General features: G+C 43.5%; 2 protein-coding genes across 5 annotated transcripts in view; one reads left to right on the forward strand and one right to left on the reverse strand.

The window, feature by feature from the left end:
- The window catches only part of CDH23 (cadherin related 23), a 533,292-nt gene that overhangs the window by 63,482 nt on the left and 451,109 nt on the right, over positions 1 to 18,701 (reverse strand). The gene's annotated exons all lie outside the window — the stretch shown is intronic.
- The window catches only part of VSIR (V-set immunoregulatory receptor), a 48,729-nt gene that overhangs the window by 7,464 nt on the left and 22,564 nt on the right, over positions 1 to 18,701 (forward strand). Inside the window, exons 3-5 of the mRNA XM_005281873.5 lie at positions 10,865 to 11,317; positions 12,818 to 12,874; positions 17,711 to 17,818. Coding sequence (XP_005281930.1) covers positions 10,865 to 11,317; positions 12,818 to 12,874; positions 17,711 to 17,818 — 618 coding nt within the window. The remainder of the gene's footprint in view (positions 1 to 10,864; positions 11,318 to 12,817; positions 12,875 to 17,710; positions 17,819 to 18,701) is intronic.

Consider the following 18,701-nt stretch of genomic DNA (forward strand, 5'->3'; position numbering starts at 1 on the left):
ACTTTTTGCTGAAAAAATAGGGTTGGTCACAAAATTTTGCCCATCTCTTTTTCTGTCACACAAAGTCAATTAGATTCCATCTAGAGCTCATGCAATTTTCTTTGTGAAACCCCAAAAGAAGTAACACTCATGATTTCTAAGTATATCAGACACTTGAACATCAGGTCACGTTTGCTATTGCTCATTAACCTTTCAGCAAGTCACGCCTGGGCAGCATTGTGAGCGAAGGTAACACTTCAGGTGGAAACAATGAGAAAGTTAGTGGTTTCACATGTAGTTTCAGCAGAGTTTCACTTTGAATTTTTTCTTGGAACCTGAAACAAAGCAAAACTAAAAGACGAGGCCACCAGAGAGACAGCCCCTGGAACATTCTATGCTAGGTCACAGAGAGCATCTTTGTGTATTTGGTGTATTTCCATTGACAAATTTACACAGGATTCTAAGTTTTGGTTGCAGGGTTTCTTCTGAAAGTGGATTGATGCAGTGAAGGAATGGATGGGTAAGGTTCTACAGGAGTGCTAAGTGAGGTTCTGTGGCTTGCAATGTGCAGGAGGTCAGACTAGGTGATCATGTTGACCCCTTCCGGTCTTAAAGCCTATGAATCAATAGACATATTAAAAGAATAGATCTACAGTGACTGTCTGCACTGTGAAAATGACTAATAGTTGACAATGGTTCCTCCCTGGCCCTTCCAAGCAATTTTGAAAACAGTTTAGCTGCTAGTGTAGATGGGTCAAACCTATCAATATAATCTCACTTGCTGTAATGATTTGGTCCAATCTACACTGGCAGCTGATCTGTATTCAACACAATTGAGAGGAGGCCAGGAGAGGCACTGTCAATACAAGATGCTTTTCCCAATGTAGATGTATTCTAACAGAAGTATGAACTCCCCACATTTATCTCACTGGGGTGAAAACTCTGAAGCCCAGTGATAACAAATTAAGTCTTGCAACATTCATGAAAATGTACAGCCTGGGTACAAAATCTACCTGCCTACCCTTACTGTCATGATCAGGAGGCGCATAATAGTTTCCCTCCCCCACTAACAGCAGAGAGAGCACCCCTCCTCTCCCTGGCTAAGCGAAGCACTCCTTCCTCACAGTTCCCCCTCCTCCTTGGCTGGTGGGCTAAAGGATCTCCATCCTCTTGTTAAAATCTACTTCAACCACTGGTCATGGAGAAGATAATGAAAAAACTGATGATGTTTTACTCAATTGTTACAAAAATAAATAAATAAAATATTGTATTTACCCGCTCTGGGAAAGTGAGTGAGCAGAATGTTGCTATGCTGATGCTGGCAGAGAAGGGAATAGCAAAAAAACAAGGGGGATTGAAAAGGGAAGAGCTTTGGAAGATCTCTCAGAGGGCACAGAAATTCTCAGAGAAATGAGGGGAGGAGCTTTCATTTGTTTAAACAAAATTCTAGATGAAATAAAATTAATTTTATTTTAAGAAATTCAACAGTGATACAAAGTTAATTAAGGGACCTTAGGGTTTTCCTTTGCGTTTTGCTTATTGTCTTAAAAACATCTTGCAAATTTAGAACTGAATGGTGAGGAGAAATCATGCCTTCCTTGATGTCCCCAGGATGCTTGCATCATTCTCTGTTGCATTGGCTCACCACAGATTGCAGGAACACGGAACTAGATTACACAACCAATGGCACAAAGCTGTGTGTTGGTTGGTCTGAGGCAAAACTATTTGGACCGAAATGCTGGAGGTGAGGTGGGATGCACTGAGACACTCGTCTCTTCCAACTGTAGTCCAGATGCTCCTGAATACCACCAACCAGCTACCAGAGACTCCAGAAGCCTCACTGTATTCTCAGGGCTAGATAGGCTCAATGTATGACCTGCACCCCTCCCTATGAGAACAAGGGCTACTGTGAGTTCTAGGCAGCAGCTCTGTCAGCTGTGCAGAAGGAACCCCACATTACTGTCTAAGCTAGCAGGATATTTCTCTCAGCTAGACACCACTTGCATACTACTCTACAAGCTTTTTTTTCAGATTTGTATTGGGCTACTATGGTGCTAGTTATCTGCTAAGAGAAGGGCTCCCTGAGAGCGGACAGAAGCAAAGGTCATTTTGTGCCCTTACTTCTAAAACTAGGTCTGATTAGGGGTTAGTGAAAGCCACAGATCCGCCCCTGCTATATTTATGTCAGATCTACCACCTGCACTGATTCCAGTGGGAAAGTCCTGATTAGGATGGGACAGCACAACACTATCAGCTAGGCCTTCTGCGCCATCAAAACCTCCTGAAATCGCTGTGAGGCCAATGCCATGTCAAGATGTCACAACATGATTTGGTACCACATGATATTTCGATTAAGAAAAATTAGAACAATATAAAATTAACATGGCACACATTAGTCAGGCCTGCACAACATGCGGCCCGGGGGCCACATGCGGCCCGCATGGGCTCACTGTGCGGCCCGCAGGGGTTGAGTAGGTGGGCTCACTGTGTGGCCCGCAGGGGGGTGAGTAGGCAAGCGGTTGGTGGGTGGGGGGCTGAGTAGGCGAGCAGGCGGGGAGTGAGTAGGTAAGCCAGAGGAGGGGGGCTGAGGAGGCAAGCGGTGAATCGTGGCTGACCTGTTCTACTGATCTGGTCTGGCTCCCATCCCCTCTCCCAGGGCCAGCTCCAGGCACCAGCAAAACAAGCAGGTGCTTGGGGTGGCATATTTCTAGGGGCAGCATTCTGGCGCCGGCCATCATAGGCGCCAACTCCGAGGCATGGGGAAAAAGTGCCCCCGCCGCCCCAGCTCGCCTCCGCTTGCTCCCCTGAGCGCGCCGCCGCCACTCCGCTTCACAGCTGTTTCACTCAGCAAGGCTGGGAGGGAGGACAAGCCGAGCGGCGGGGCGTTTGGGGGAGGCAGCGGTGGTGGTGGAGCGGAGGTGAGCTGGAGCGGGGAGTGGTTCCTCTACCCCCCGTTACTTCCTGCACCCCCCCCACCCTAGCTCACCTCTGCTCCGCTTGCTCCCCTGAACGCGCCGCTGCTCCGCTTCTCCCCCCTCCCTCGCCTGAGAGGGAGGGGGGAAAAGCGGAGTGGCAGCACACCCGTGGGAGCAGGCGGAGCGGAGGTGAGCTAGGGCAGGAGGTTGCGGGGGGCCTGCAGGAAGCAATGGAGGGGGGGGAAATGCGGTACACCGGGGGAGGAGGCGGGGCTGGGGATTTGGAGAAGGGGTTTGGAAGGGGTGGAGTTGGGGCAGGGCCGGGGACAGAGGGCACGAAAAAAAGGGGGGGGGGCGGCCAAAAATTTTTTTGCTTGGGGTGGCAAAAATCCTAGAGCCGGCCCTGCCCTCTCCAAGAGTTGCAGCTGTCTGGAGGTGCCTGCCTTCCATGCCTTCCTCATTCACACCTCATTCATTCAACATGGCAATTGATTACAAAGTGGGGGGAAGATCTTATTCTACTTCTAGCAAAAAGACATTTTTCTTTTACCTTAATTATACTACCTTAGGGGCCCGCCAGAACAAATTACCGAGGTTCAATACTGCTGTTTTGGTGGGGTGGCGCTGGGGAAGGAGGGTTTGTTTCTGTGTGGTGTGTGGCGCCGGGGGGGTGTGTGTTGTGTTTCGGGGGGGCTGGGTGGCGCTGGGGAGGGGGGTTTGGCAGCGCTTGGGGGGTTTCGGCCCTCAGCTGTTTTCTTTGGAGTAATATGGCCCTCGCCGCTTTACGAGTTGTGCAGGCCTGCATTAGATGAATTAAAAACTGGCTAACTGATAGGTCTCAAAATGTAATTGTAAACAGAGAATTCTCATCGACTAGGTGTGTTTCCAGAGGGGTTTGCAGGATTGATTCTTGACCCTCCACTATTTAATATTTTTATCAATGACCTGGAAGAAAACATAAAACCATCACTGATAAAGTTTGCAGATGACACAAAAATTGGGAGAGTGGTAAATAATGAAAAGGATAGGTCACTGACCCACAGCAATCTGGATCACTTGGTAAACTGGGTACAAGCCAACAATGTGTGTTTTAATATGACTAAATGTAAATGTATACATCTAGTAACAAAGAATGCAGGCCATACTTACAGGATAGGGATTCTATCCTGGGAAGCAGTGACTCTGAAAATGATTTGTGTGGGGGATAATCAGATGAACAAGAGATCCCAGTTTTATTTTGTGCCCCAAAGAACTAATGCAATCCTTGGATTCACAAACAGGGGAATCTCGAGTAAGGGTAGAGAGGTTATTTTATCTCTAAATTTGACACTGGTGCAACTGCTGTGGGAATACTGTGTCCAGTTCTGGTGCCCACAGTTAAAGGACAATGTTGATAAACTGGAGAGGGTTCAAAGAAGAGCCACAAGAATGATTAAATGATTAGAAGACATGCCTCATAGTGATGGACTCAAAGAGCTCAATCTATTCAGTTTAACAAAGAGAAGGTTAAGGGGTAACTTTATTACAGACTATAAGAATCTACATGTGGAATACTATTTAATAATGTGCTCTTCAGTCGAGCAGAAAAAGATATAACGAGATCCAATGGCTGGAAGTTGAAGCTAGACAAATTCAGATTGGAAATAAGGCATACATTTTTAATGGTGAGAGTAATTAACTTTTGAAACAATTTACCAAGGGTTATGGTGGATTCTCCATCACTGACAATTTTTAAATCAAGATTGGATGTTTTTCTAAAATATATGTTCTAGGAATTATTTTGGAGAAGTTAAATGGCCTGTGTTATACAGGAGGTCAGACTAGATGATTACAATAGTCTTTTCTGGCCTTGGACTCTATGAATCTATGTCAAGACAATTTAGTTTAGAAGGAGGATGTTTGATAAGTGGTAGGCCACCAAGGTGGGACTAGTTTCTATTTGTAGATTTTTTTATTCATTCAGTCAACAAGAACTGATTGAAAAACAGTAAAATGATTTATCAAAAAAAAATGTTGAAATTTCCATGTTATAAAATTAAAAATGGACCAATTTTCCATTTTGTGAAAATTGTCCATGATTTTTACTGACATTTTAATCAAAATCTTTACAGAATGCTTTGTTTATTAAAACTGTGTTTTCTCAGTGAAAACTGGGGTTTTGGTAAACAAAAACATTTTAAAATTATTTTAATTTAAAAATTTGATTTAAAACATTGAGAAAATGGAATATTTTATAACACTGAAACTTTTTTGTGAAAAATTAATTTTAGAAAAGACAATTTTCAATAAAAAACCTTTTTGTATGAAAAAATTTGAGCAATGGCTCCTTTGGTGCCTTTTCATTGTCTAATCTGTTCAGTGTGATGGATATAACTGTGGATGTATATATACTTTCAGGTGCTAGGCTGCGTCCTTTCTGTTTGCATGGGGCCTTTAACTCCAAATGAGGGGGGCAGGCAGGAGAAAAGTCAGGGCAATGAGATGGATGGAGGCAAGCAGGAATTGTTCCACCAGTCACTTAGGATTGTTTGAAATATTAAGGTACCAAATATACACTTATAGAGGGCTATAATAGAGACAAGGGGAGAGTGATTGGATGTTTGAATATACATGAACCTTTGATGCCATAGGGAAGAGAGACGCATGATAAAAGACTGTTTATCTGTACAGTGTGGATGACATTTGTTAATCAGTTGAACTGTAAAGGGAATTATCCTCATTAGCGAGGCCATGCATCATTTTGGGGAGAGAACACCAATTACAATAGAGTTTCCTAAAGACTACACCTTGTGCTACTGGTACAGGAAGAATGCAAAGAGTACCAGTGCTACCAGCTGCCATTTTCCCCTCCCCCAGTCTTATCACACAATCCAGTAGATAGCTTTAAAGAACTCCCCTTTGAGCTTAGAAAACAGAAGGAAAATACATAAAGCCAAACACTGTGGACGGTGGGTGAACCCCCCCTTAGGAGAGGCTAGCCCCACGGCCCCACCCTTTCTGCATGAGGCCCCACCCTCCGCGGCAGGATCCCTGAGCCCCCTCGCCTCGCCACCCCACCCCACCCCTGCCACCGGAGGACCTCTGGGCTGGCCCCAGTCCCGGGCCAGCCAGCCAACCCCAGCTGCACCGGCCAGCTGGCCCAAGCAGCCCCAGCCCGGCCGGCCAGAGCAGCAGCCCTAGCCCCTGGCCAGCCTGAGCAGCTCCAGCCCAGCGGCCTATGGCTCTGCCTTCCCTGGCCTATTATACCCACCACCCCATGGCAAACACTTCACATATATGGTAACCTCTGCCCCGCATGACGGCTGGCATAGGATCTCTTACCAAATATGTGGGTTGTGTTTATTTTCCCCTGTAAATGGGTTCCATGAAATCCTGTAGGTGAAGCAAGAGCTGTTTTAAGATGCAGAGTAGGCAAACGTATGTACTTTCTTTTCAGTATTTAAAAATATACAAACCAAAAAACCCACACACACACACTACGTGGACTTCCCTAGCTCTCCTCATAGACAAGTGTCACAAAGTGGTTAGGCAGATCCTAGAATTGCAGTGACTGTATAGGCAAAAACAGCAACTTAAACATGCTCAACAATAGCTCAGACCTAGCCTTGGACATTATAACTTTTCTTATTCAGTAAGGGAGCATTGGGCAGGGCACTGGGGCAAACATTCACTCCTTAAAATAAAATGCCACAAGATCTGTAATAAGCGACAAAGATCTGTAATGTCCACCTCAACAGCAGCCACTAAAAGAAGGCAGACGAGATGTTGCCTCATCTGCAGGATGGCACCTCAAACAGTGCAGCACTCCAGTAGTACTGTAATGCAATGTCCATATGAGATACAAGCCCAGCTGCTGGACTCAGCTTCCCAGTCCATAGGTGAGAGCTTCCCACACCAAGGATCGCAACTGTGATCACAGATTCATAGGAAAGAAAGATAGAAAATCCCTTCTAGACCGTCATCCAGTCCATTCCACATGCTGGCAATGCAGACTGCTCTGTCACAGGGCTGACTCTTCTAGGTGGAGTGGCCATCCATTTCTCAGCCTCTAGGAACTGCTGTTCAGTGCAAACTCAATCATGATATTATGGCTGAATCCACTGTGTGCAAAGAGAGAAAGCCATGGCATGAGTCCCTCTGATGTGGGGCCTCACAGTTTGATGGTCCAGCTTTAAAGGGGGAAAATTGGTGGGGATGAGCGGGACTCCTCTGATTTTCAGGGGACCTCATTAGGGAGGTAAGAAACACAAAGAATCCCATGGGACACTTGTCAAAGGTGTTGCAAGTGCAGTTTCCTCCAATAGACTTCTACCTTACCTTCCCCTCACTCCCTGGAGGCCCCTTTTGTACTCAGACCTCATGGAATCAGGATTAAGAACCAATCTTCGTCATTTGCACAAAAATAACCTAGAGTGCCCAAGGTACTGAGATCGGCACGCAGAGACCCACCCAGAAATTTCAGAGGGTCCTGTGGCACCTTTAAGACTAACAGAAGTATTGGGAGCATAAGCTTTCGTGGGTAAGAACTCCCCTTTGAGCTTAGAAAACAGAAGGAAAATACATAAAGCCAAACACTGTGGACGGTGGGTGAACCCCCCCTTAGGAGAGGCTAGCCTCACGGCCCCACCCTTTCTGCATGAGATGCATCTGAAGAAGTGAGGTTCTTCTGTTAGTCTGAAAGGTGCCACAGGACCCTCTGTTGCTTTTTACAGATTCAGACTAACACGGCTACCCCTCTGATACCAGAAATTTCACTGTATCAGAGCCCCTCTAACTTTATTTCCCCCACTGCCTGCATTGTCAGCTGAAATTTAGAAAAAAATAGTATGAAAATAAAAGTAAATAATACACTTAAATGATTCAGGTGCACCAGGAGGTTCAGAGTCCAACAATGTTCTAAATACAACAAGTAAAGGACAAAAATTGAAAGACTTTAAGGACATTTTTCACTTCCATTTCTCCAAGATCAACTCTGCTATTTGAGCTGGAGGTCTGTTATTGGCTGAGAAAGTCACATGACCCTGCATAGGTTAACATTAGTTCTGCATTAGAAATTAAGTTCTTGTCAATGTAGGGACCTAGTCTAGAACATAATTTTCAAACTCTATTTGAACAAGGTTTGTCTGTCTTCTGGGTGGCTAGGTAGTATGTAAACCGAGTGAACTTGAGCCTGTTTCAATCCTGAAAGACTTTTGTGGTAGTTCGAAGCAATGTGTTTCGTTGGCTCCTGCGAAGTACATCAAATGAAAAACCTCAAAGCAAATAAAGATGGAGCTAACAGAACAACAGGATGTAACAGCAGTGAGAGAACATTTTGTCCTCACAACACCATCCAGGGCCGCCCAGAGGATTCAGGGGGCCTGGGGCAAAGCAGGGGAGCTTGTACTCACCGGGCGGCATCCGAGTCTGTGGCGGCGGCATTTCGGCAGCAGGGGGCACTTCAGTCGCTCTGCGTCTTCGGCAGCACTGAAGGGCTCCCTGCTGCCGAAATGCCTCCGAAGACCCAGACCACCGCCAGGTGAGGAAAGGGATTCTCGGCCAGGGCTCACGGGGCCCGGGACCTGGGGCAAATTGCCCCACTTGCCCCCTACCCCGGGCGGCCCTGACACCATCATAGCTGTAACAAATTAAACCCCAGAGACACCTCACCAAGTGGTCCCCCTTTATCAATAGTTTCAAAAATACAATAAAGAAATCCTCTTTTTTTCTCTCTCTCCAGTTTTTGAAGGAGCCCCTGGGAATAGTGCTTCTGGGATAGTGGGCTGGCTGGAGGCTCAGTTAGGCAGAACCTAGGTGGGCACCGTTCCAGTCTTCCTCCACACGTTTGCACATGCACTGCAGTATTAATTTACAGTACCCAGCCTCACCATGTCAGTCATGGTTCCTCACAGATTTGCCAGTTTACCACTACCTGACCTGTAACACCCCAGGTATTCCAGTCCTGGGTCCCCACTCAACTTTGCTCATATACCTTAATCCTGACTTTCATCACCTTGCAAGCCCCAGAAAGAGCTCTGCTAATACACCTCAGTTTGGAGCTACAATCATTCCCTGCTGTTCCTTTGCTGGGCCTCTTCTGAGCATAATTTTCAGTAAACAATGATGAGGGATTTCCAAACTCTGCAGAGAACAACTTCTCCCATTACGGAATTTGAGTGTGAGACAGTGCCACCTCTGCCTTTAGAGAAAATGGAAGACACAAGCAGTCTTGCATAAACAGGGTGGGGTTAAAAACCAGTCTGATCTTGGGGTGGGGGTGGGGAGATCAACTGTTGCTATTTCTTTTTTTTAACAGGCATTAACAGAGCCCGGGGGGGTGGGGGGTGGGGTGGGGAAAGAAGGAACTGAATATAATGCCAATGATGAGGATTTGTAATTGAATCATAGGCATTGTGAAATTTCCTCATTTGAGAACCATGTTCTCCCCCTCCCATCATCCTTCCCTCACAAACACAGAGGCTGCTGATCCACTTTCATCTCTTGCAGCAAATTTTACAGTGCTAAGACATCACAGAACTGCATCCCACAGCCTTAGTTCCAGTAAGCAAGTGACCTGCATAACACTACTGCTGCAACCCAAATCAAAAAGAGGGCAAAAGTTCCTTGCTACATGACAGGAGTAAAAATAATAACTTGTTATGGTTCAAGTACATTAAGCCTACTGCCTACTGAAAATAAGTCTTATTTATAAGGTTAAGGTACACTTCTAACCTTTCCACTACATTATTTACATAAAATTACACACTTTTTACATATTTTTAACACTTTGGTGTTCACCAAACCTGTAGCCATTGAATGGGAGTTTTGCTACCAACTTAAATGGAAACAGGACCTAGCCCTAAGATCTAAGAGATTTCTCCTCCTTTTATTTACTGGGACCATCTAAAAAAAACCTGGATTATTTTATGGGTCCTGTACATTACGAACTGTCCAAACCAAGTGCTGTCTGTTCAAAGTACACTTCCTTTGAGTGCATCCGAACTCCAGAGTGGACAGGTTAGGTGTCACTATCATGGTTTTTTAAAACATGTATTAAACATGTTGCATTATTACAAGATTTTTGACTCTGCTTGGGTGAAATAGTAGCAAAATATTTAAGTATCTGACAGGTATAACATTAATTGGATTATCAGAAAGTCACTTGTCTATGAGAAAGAAACCCATTGGTGTCTGCTGTCTTTGATTCACAGATCTAATTCCTGTGAAAGGAATTTGACATTTACTGATTTAAGGTTTCTTATACAATTCTGCACCACAAGACATACTGCCTTTTTGTATATTATAGCATAAGTTTACCCTGTCCAATTCTCTCTCTCCCTACCCCCCTACCCAAATGTATAAAGGATACATACACACAGAGAGAGAAATGGAGTAGAGTTACCCAGCACGGGAGATACCTTAAAGTTTTAGCTCCTCTTGGTGAAATCTGTCTTGTGAGGTTTTAAAAAAAAAAGAACATCTGTAATAGTTTGCACCAAAGAACAGTAGTAGCTACATGGAATGAAGGAGGCTATAATGTGGAATAGTTTGGTCACTCATATAAAGTGATTACAGCACAGTGGAATGACAAGATACACAGTGAGACCTCCGGTCTAATTCTTAGGGGAAAGAGGATTTGCAAACATTGGTGATGTCCTGTATAGCGTGTTTGCCTGACCAAAGGCAATGTTTGCCCAATCTAATGCACTTAAATTAGTGGTTAGAGCATAGGACTGAATCAGGACTCCTGGATTCTAATCTCAAATCAGCTGCAATGACACACTGTGTAACCTTGTGTGAATTGCTTAACTAACCTCTGTGTGTTTCAGTTTACTCATCTGTAAAATGGTTATAGTGCTTATCTACTACACAGGGCTGTTGCAGGTGTTTGTTTAATTATATCTTCAAAGCAGCGCAAAGAGTTGTTATTCTCAAACACGTCGTCATTTATCTTACATATTAATTGCCTAGTGTTTCTTTTCTCCATGTAGAACAGACAACAGCTTTCATGATCACCACTCCTTACTCACTCTATGTCTGCCCAGAAGGACAGAATGTTACCTTGACATGCAAGCTCTCTGGGCCACTCGCTTCTCGGCATGACTTACTTTACAAGATTTGGTACTTCAGCAGCAACGGAGACCAAAGCTGCTCTGAGAAGCAACATATCCGCAATGTAACCGAAAGGGACCTGCATCATGAGCCAGGGAAGCATCATGGGACACATAATGTCACAGAAAGGTACTTCCATGGAGAACGAGCAAATCACCATGGGCTGGAGACCACCTCGGACCACCATGGGACATTTCATATCATCATGATGAATCTGACTCTGCAGGACAGTGGCAATTACTGCTGTTATGTGGTAGAGACTAAAAAGGAACATGGCAAACAGAATTACCAGCAAGTGACTCATGGCTTCATGGAACTCCGCATACAGAAAGGTAGATGTAACTGGGAAACATGTGCAGAATGTGTGTGGGACAGGCCTTTACAAAGAAAAAATAGCAGCTAAATTCCTGTACAACCTCAACTCTCATTGAAATCAGTAGAAAGACTCCCACTGACTTTAGTGGGAACTGGACTGGGCCCAAAGTCAATACATAAAGATGGTGCTGTAGGTCAGAACTGAGGAGCACAGGCTCAGTTTATTTATCATTCAGGACTGGAAGGTCAGGGGGTGCTGTAATCAGAATCAAAGTGCATTTGCAAAACTATGTGGGGCCCAAGCCTGGAAGAGCAACAGATGTCATAGGTCTGGGTTAAAAGGAAAAAGAGATCATAACTTTTTAAAAAAAATAAGCAGCTGGAAAACACTTTCCCCCCAAGCTTAGATAATAAAAACAAAAATTACATAGTTACATTGATTTTCTGCAATCTCTTTTTGGAAAAAAAGTTTACTTTCAGGCCAAAAATGACAGAGAAATATCAAACAATGTTTTTGGATGCAAAAGTTATATTTAGTCCTGGACCAATGACAGTTTGATTGTCCAATATCTTGCAAGCATCAAGAGCTAGAAATTAAAGCTGTATCTTACTGGACAGCTAGAAGGCCTAACATTCCAATGGTAGAAAGCATCACTATCTTTAAAATTGTAATAATTGATTTATCATTTCTTTTTGGATTTAAGAAAAAATAGTTAACGGTTTGCTTTAATTACTGTGATTCCTGGCAACTAACATAATTTGGGTTTAAAAGCAAACAGAAGTGAGAGTGGTGTAGCATAAAAAAAGCAAGTCTCAAACTGTGGTCCATGGAATACTATGCTATAGGTATGCAGAGAACTGGCTGGGTACATAGTGCTCGTTCTCTTTATCACTTCCTTAACTGCTTTCAGAGAAAACTAAATATCAGTATTACTTTTCCATGCAAACAATTACCATCATTGCCACAGGGATGTTACGCAATTGCAAATGGGCGGTTAAGAGAGCTGGGTGGTCAAGAATGGGCGCAGTGATCCATGTGATCACAACTGAGAGGAAAACTGGCTGCCACTAGACAATCCCTCCATTAAGATGTAGGCCTCACAGCAAAATCCTTTGAGAATCCCTGGTACAATTATTTTAACTTGCACTTGTACACATTGCTAGTGGCAAATGTGTAGTGCTAGTTGCTAGTGGCAAGTGACACATTGGTAGCTCTGCAACTAGCAATTTGTACTGTCATATCCCAAATGTATGTCAATAAATCCTATAGACCACATCTTCTCTCTGCACTGTAGGTGGAGTAGATGGAGGGCAGGTCAGAAATAGCAGCTACAACTAATTGTCATTGCCATTTTTAAACCCTAGCTGATTTTCTCTCTGTCAAAAAGAAAGACAATTGAAGCAAAGTTAAATGAAATTCCATGTTTAACTTTTAAGTAGGATTTTCTATCTGACTTATTACTGGATGAGAACTGAATCCCAGGAGATTTAACCAATTCTTCTCTTTAATTCCACAGCCAGAGAAGCATTTCCAAATTGCACATTTCATCCTGGTGCCAACAAAGAGAAAGAAAGTAAGTGTTCTCTATAATGCCCTGCTTATTATCCTGTTCTATGTATTTTCCTAGGCACAGGTGTTCATTTTACACATTTGCATTTCAGTCAAAACCTGGACAAAATAATGTGGCTGCAAGAAACAAACTCCAGTTAAATCCCTGGGCGGTTTATTCCCTAGCTTCTACACAGTAATAGCCATTGGGACACTGTGTAATCTGCAGGACAGTTGTGTCCTAGGTTCCTGGAATCTCCTCAGGCCCAGACTCTCCATGCAGACTACAAATAACTCCCACTGAACTCAACGAAAATCACTCATCGCACGTACTGAGAGAATTAGGGTTATGAAACAAAGCATGCTGGGCCAAATTCTCTGCTGGTATATCTAAGTATAGTTCCGTTGACTACATAAATCTACATTAGCTGAGCATTTTGCCCTGAGGCTTTATTGTGGCACAATATACAACTGCTGGCTTTCACTGCATGATTTTACACACAGTGCTAACTAACCTCTCAAAGCTATGTCCCAGCACGCACATAAAACCTGGGATAAATTATTTGGGGGTGGTCTTGCCTGTTGTTGCAAAGTCCTGGTGAAGAATGTGGAGATGGGTCTTCCCAACAGGGCCAGCTCTAGCGTTTTTGCCGCCCCAAGCAGCAAAAAAAAAAAAAAAAAAGAAAAGAAAGAAAAAGAAAAGAAAAAAAGCGGCGATCAGCGGCAGCTCTACCGCCGCTTCATTCTACAACGGCAATTTGGCGGCAGGTCCTTCACTCCGAGGGGGAGTGACCGCCCCGCTGCCCAATTGCCGCTGAATGGCAGGATGTGCCACCCCCCTCTTCATTGGCCGCCCCAGGCACCTGCTTGCTACGCTGGTGCCTGGAGCCGGCCCTGCTTCCCAAAACAACAGATAGGACAGCAGCACTTTCCCCCTTCTCTGTGTTCCTGTCAGTATCCCATCATGTCCATTCTAACTCCTGGACGGCATTCCCTAACCCCACACCTGAAGCCATATTCAGCCATTTATTTTTACACAGAACTCCCTCATTTATTTCATGGAGATTTCAGTCTGTGGATCAATGGCAGGATAAGGCCCCACATGGCTAGTTGAGTCTAATGTGAAAATGCTGTAGCTACTATACTTTTTGGCCCCCAAGCTATTTTCTGTTTTGCCCCTTTCTCCACATCAGTGTATTTTGGAGTGTTTTCTGGATGCTCACTTATTCATGCGTAATGGTTAATATTTCTGCAGCACCAGAGATGTGCATGGTGCTCTACAGAGAAATAAAATACAAAGACCCCTTTCTGAGGAGCTTACGATACAAAAGAGCTGGAACCGTCTTGGGAGTAACTCATTGTGGTTGACTGGCTGGACTGGTTTACTATCACCCAATGATCTGTGATTACTGGTCCAGGTCCCAAACTGCGCAAGCAGTGAAAGTAGGAAGTGAGCCATTAGAAAGAGGAATTCTGCAGCGTGCTATTCCGCGAACTGCCCAGCGCAAACACACAAAAGGCCTGGATGGAGTAAATACGAGAATCCAGTTCAGGGAAACACAGAACAGAAGTCTGAGATTTAACTGCTACTGCCACAAGCAGAGAATTGAGCAGTGAATTATTTTACAGAGCTGAAGTGTCAGAGAGAAACCTTTTCCTGTGTGACACCATGAAAACTCTGTTACTATCCTGAGACTGAGACATCTCTCTTCTGACACAGAAACTATTTTAATTTGAAAACATAAGTATCTAAAGAGGAAATCCAAATCTCACATGAGTGATCAGACCAATACCTCACATCAGTAAATAACCTATTTATGCACCTAAATGCCAATTTGAACCCTAAAATGTGGTGTCCTAAAAACGATGTCCACATTCAAAAATGAGGCCTCTGTATTAATACAGATGGCTTCCCCTTCGGGTACAAGTTACTTCTCCTTCCAGTTTTAGCCTCGTGCCCTAGAACATTGCAGAACTGGTGCTTATGCTAAAGGTCACCATCAGACTTTGCAGCAGTGGGCAAATTCCAATATCAAGCACCAAAAGGCTAATGGCCAAGGGACTACCTGTTTGAATTTGACTTTAACCCCCCACTGTCAGGCAGAATGCATTCAAGCACAGTCCAGCATCCTGCATGGGGAAAAAGCATCAAGTTGGATGCATAGAGCAGTTCCAAGGAAAACGTCACTTACCCCTTGTGCTTTTCAGACCTTTTTTTTTTTGTATCCTGAATGTCATTCTGAGGGTTGAACCACTGTATGCTTTGCAATTACATCAGTCACAGGCCTGATGCCTTCACTTGTCATCCTTTAGATTGGGAGATAGCAAATCAAAGCCTCTGCTACTTGTCTCTAGTGGCTGTGGAAATGGATATGAAATATCCCATGGCACTTTCCAGAAGAGATGGGGAATAATCACCAATGTGCCCTAGCCAACATTCTCTCTCTCAACAGGGATCTAATGTCCTGTGGGTTTGAGCTGTTGCTGGGCACAAAATAGTTTATCTGTTTGTCCATGCAGTCACTAAACTCCAGGTATCTAACTTTTTTTTTTTTCTGAAGACATCTTGAGACTGGAAGATGCTATGTAAAACTAAACTGTATTCTGCAGCACAGCCCCCGCCCCCACCCAGAATTCTTAAATTTGCAAGATAATGCTAATTCTGAACCAGATGCTATAGAAAGAAATCTGGGAAATCATTGTCCTACTGAAAATCTGTTTACACTGAATTCAACAGAATCATGTACCAGTAATACATTTGGCTGCATATTGATATCATCGCCTATCAAAATCCTGTTCTGACCCATTTTAAAATAAACCTGACTTCTCAGGAAGAGGAGTCAGTCAGGGAAGGGTCCCCAGCGACAATATGAGATTCTTTTTTCATTTTTTTTAAATGAATTAATTTCTAGCCCTCATGATTGTGGAGAAAGGTTTGAAAACATGACCCGTAAAGGCTCAAAAACCAGAATGCTAATAAAAATAACTTCATTTATTATTTTTAAACCACACTCATGATCTTTGGGCCTGACTCATGGTTTTTGAATGCCTGGAGTTGGCAGTACTAAATATATTCTGTGAATTTATAGTACTGCCAACGCCAGGCATTCAAAAAACATGAGTCAGGTCCAAAGATCATGAGCAAAATTCAGACCTAGAGAAAATAGAAGGAAATCTACTGATTTCAGTAGAACTTTAACCCTTGCACAAGAGCTGAATATGGTCCATTTAGAATTAAATATATTCTGTACTATAAATAAGGATAACGTAATCAGAAAGCTCAAAAATATATACCAACTTCATCAAAAAATCTCCTTTCTGTCACACTGCCTGAAATCAGTTCTAAATTTGCCAGAACATTCATACCACTATACCACTCAGGTATATTTAGCCCAGATCCTGACGTTCACTTGCTCAATATGTTCCTCTTTGTTATAAGATGTTCTCAGCAAGAATGGTCTCCACAGCTTGAAAATGCACTGCTTTCTACATCCTGCAATGCATTGCTTTCTGCAGTTAGCCTCCCACACCCTAGATCATTTGGAATATCACCATCAGCATGATCCTCCTCCCTTCTTCTGAATCTCTGGGAATTCTCAGAGAAGATGCATCAAATCTGCTCTCACTTTTCTGCAGGTCCAACGAATGCCACTGACTGATTCTGAATCATATGCAACTTGCTGGGTCACTAGCCAGTCCTGAAAGGAATCTTTTGCTGAATTAACTCCAAACCTACATCCCAATCTAATTACTTAATATTTTTGCACAATCTCTGCCTATCAATTCTGCAGCTCACCTATCTGTCCTGACTTACTCCCATTACATTTGCTGAACTTACAGTAAATTTCATTAAAAAATTACAAAGGCCAGAGATCAAGTCTTTAGGTTTCCACAGAAAATCAAGAAAATTCCTTAGCTGGATCTGGGTTATAAAGTTCTTTCCAGTATACAGTCAGTTTACTTATTACTGCCCATAATTGTAACTATTGCTAGTGGTCCTGTACCTCTTCTCCATATTAAAAACAGCACCAAGCTATAGGACTGAAGAAATTTTCCCACCACAATATGTTGACATACAGTTGAATGATGATTTGGCTAGTGAAGACAAAGAGTGATTAATTTTTATTAGCTGACTGGGGGTCTGATCCCATGCTCATTGAAGTCAATGGGAGTCTTTCCACAGTCTTCAGTGGACTTTGGATCAGGCGTCTTATCACTTATTAAATAATTTTCACTTGTATCTGTAGCACAGCTGGGACTGAACAAAACCCACGTATCTGAGTACCCCCAGAACCTGGAGAAGTTTGGTTTGGGAACCAAATTGCATGGCTTAGACCCAGCTCAATTCTATAGACAGAAGAAATAATGCCACTTGCCACTCCTCCAAAGCAATGTCAAGCCTTCTGTTATGAGAAGTTTGATGGGTTACCCAGGTTTCACAGGAGTAATGGTAGCATGCTTGCATGAGACTTCTGGGAGCATCAGTATTACAGAATGCTTCTGGGGTATCTTGAGAAAACCAGTAAATTCTGGAGTATTTCACAGACAGGAAATGGTAAGTTAAATCTTATTTCAGTGCTGAATTCCCTCATTGGCCTGTTTAGTGGGTATTCAGTACAATGTTTTGTACATTGCTAGTTTTTCATTCTCACTTTGCACTTTATGTATGATGGGAGGCCTGAATCCACAGAACCTTTTCCTTTTTACTCTTGAATGCCTCAGCAGATTAGAGGTTCCTGAGAATTAGAACTAGGAGTTTTTAATTGTTCATTCAGAAGAGGGCCTGACTTTAGGCCATGCAGTTTGAAACAGCTCTTGCTGCCTCACTTATTTCACCTCTGGCTTCTTTGTTCTGTTTCAGACATCACAGCAGCTGCACTGGCAACAGGAGCATGCATTGTGGGCATTCTCTGCTTGCCCCTCATCCTGATCCTCATTTACAAGCAGAGACAAGCAGTCAACACCAGGCGTATGTATCAAAACATTCCCATTCCCTCTCTCCTTCCCTTCCTCACTTTTATTTCAATATCTCACTGAAATGATTAGCATTAACTGATGTTGGGATAATGTCTTCGTGAGTTCTCTCTCTTAGTTGGTTATTGCTAGGACCTTTCATTAAGAGGACACCACGCTCAGAAAGCCCTAATATCTGCACCAATGCAGGAATAAGTCAGCTCTGTCACTGAGCCTGTCAGGGGTTGAACTGAAGTTAGCCAAATGATCCCTGTCAATATTAAAGTGTGCTGTGTGGCTAAACGCCCTCCCTGTCCCGTCCCCCCCAGTGAAAATGTATCCATTAGCCGCCTGTCTGCATAAACAATCAGGCCCTCTGAAGCCATTTTCATATTGCCCGTAGGAGGCATTCAGGGCTAGAACAGGCAAAGACTCATTACCAAGTCCACAGTGATGTACTAAGATGCGGACTGTGAGACACAATGGCTTGGGCATCAGGAAGATAATTCTGGTCACCACATTATTAGCAATGGATGTCACTCATCCTAGACCCATATTTATCTCTGTTCCACACAAGCTTATGTATTCTTACTGCTTCTTACTGTAATTATACATCAGAATATAAGCAGAAGCAAGTTAAAAATGGTGGGAAACCAATAAAACCTGGGGGAGGGGAACACATCCTCACATCTCCCAGTGGTTGCATTTGTGCAAAAGAAATGCTAATTTGTAACTGTGGTTATGGAAAGCTGCACATACTGTATGTTAAAGAACTACAGCTCATCAGTTTCAGCTTCCTCCTTTATAGCTCTGTGCTGCGACCTTCATTATGTAATTTTGTTAAGCATCCTTAGGGTTACCATACGTCCGGATTTTCCTGGACATGTCTGGCTTTTTGG

Source organism: Chrysemys picta, chromosome 7, assembly GCF_011386835.1.
Source record: "Chrysemys picta bellii isolate R12L10 chromosome 7, ASM1138683v2, whole genome shotgun sequence".
Lineage (NCBI taxonomy): Eukaryota > Metazoa > Chordata > Testudines > Emydidae > Chrysemys > Chrysemys picta.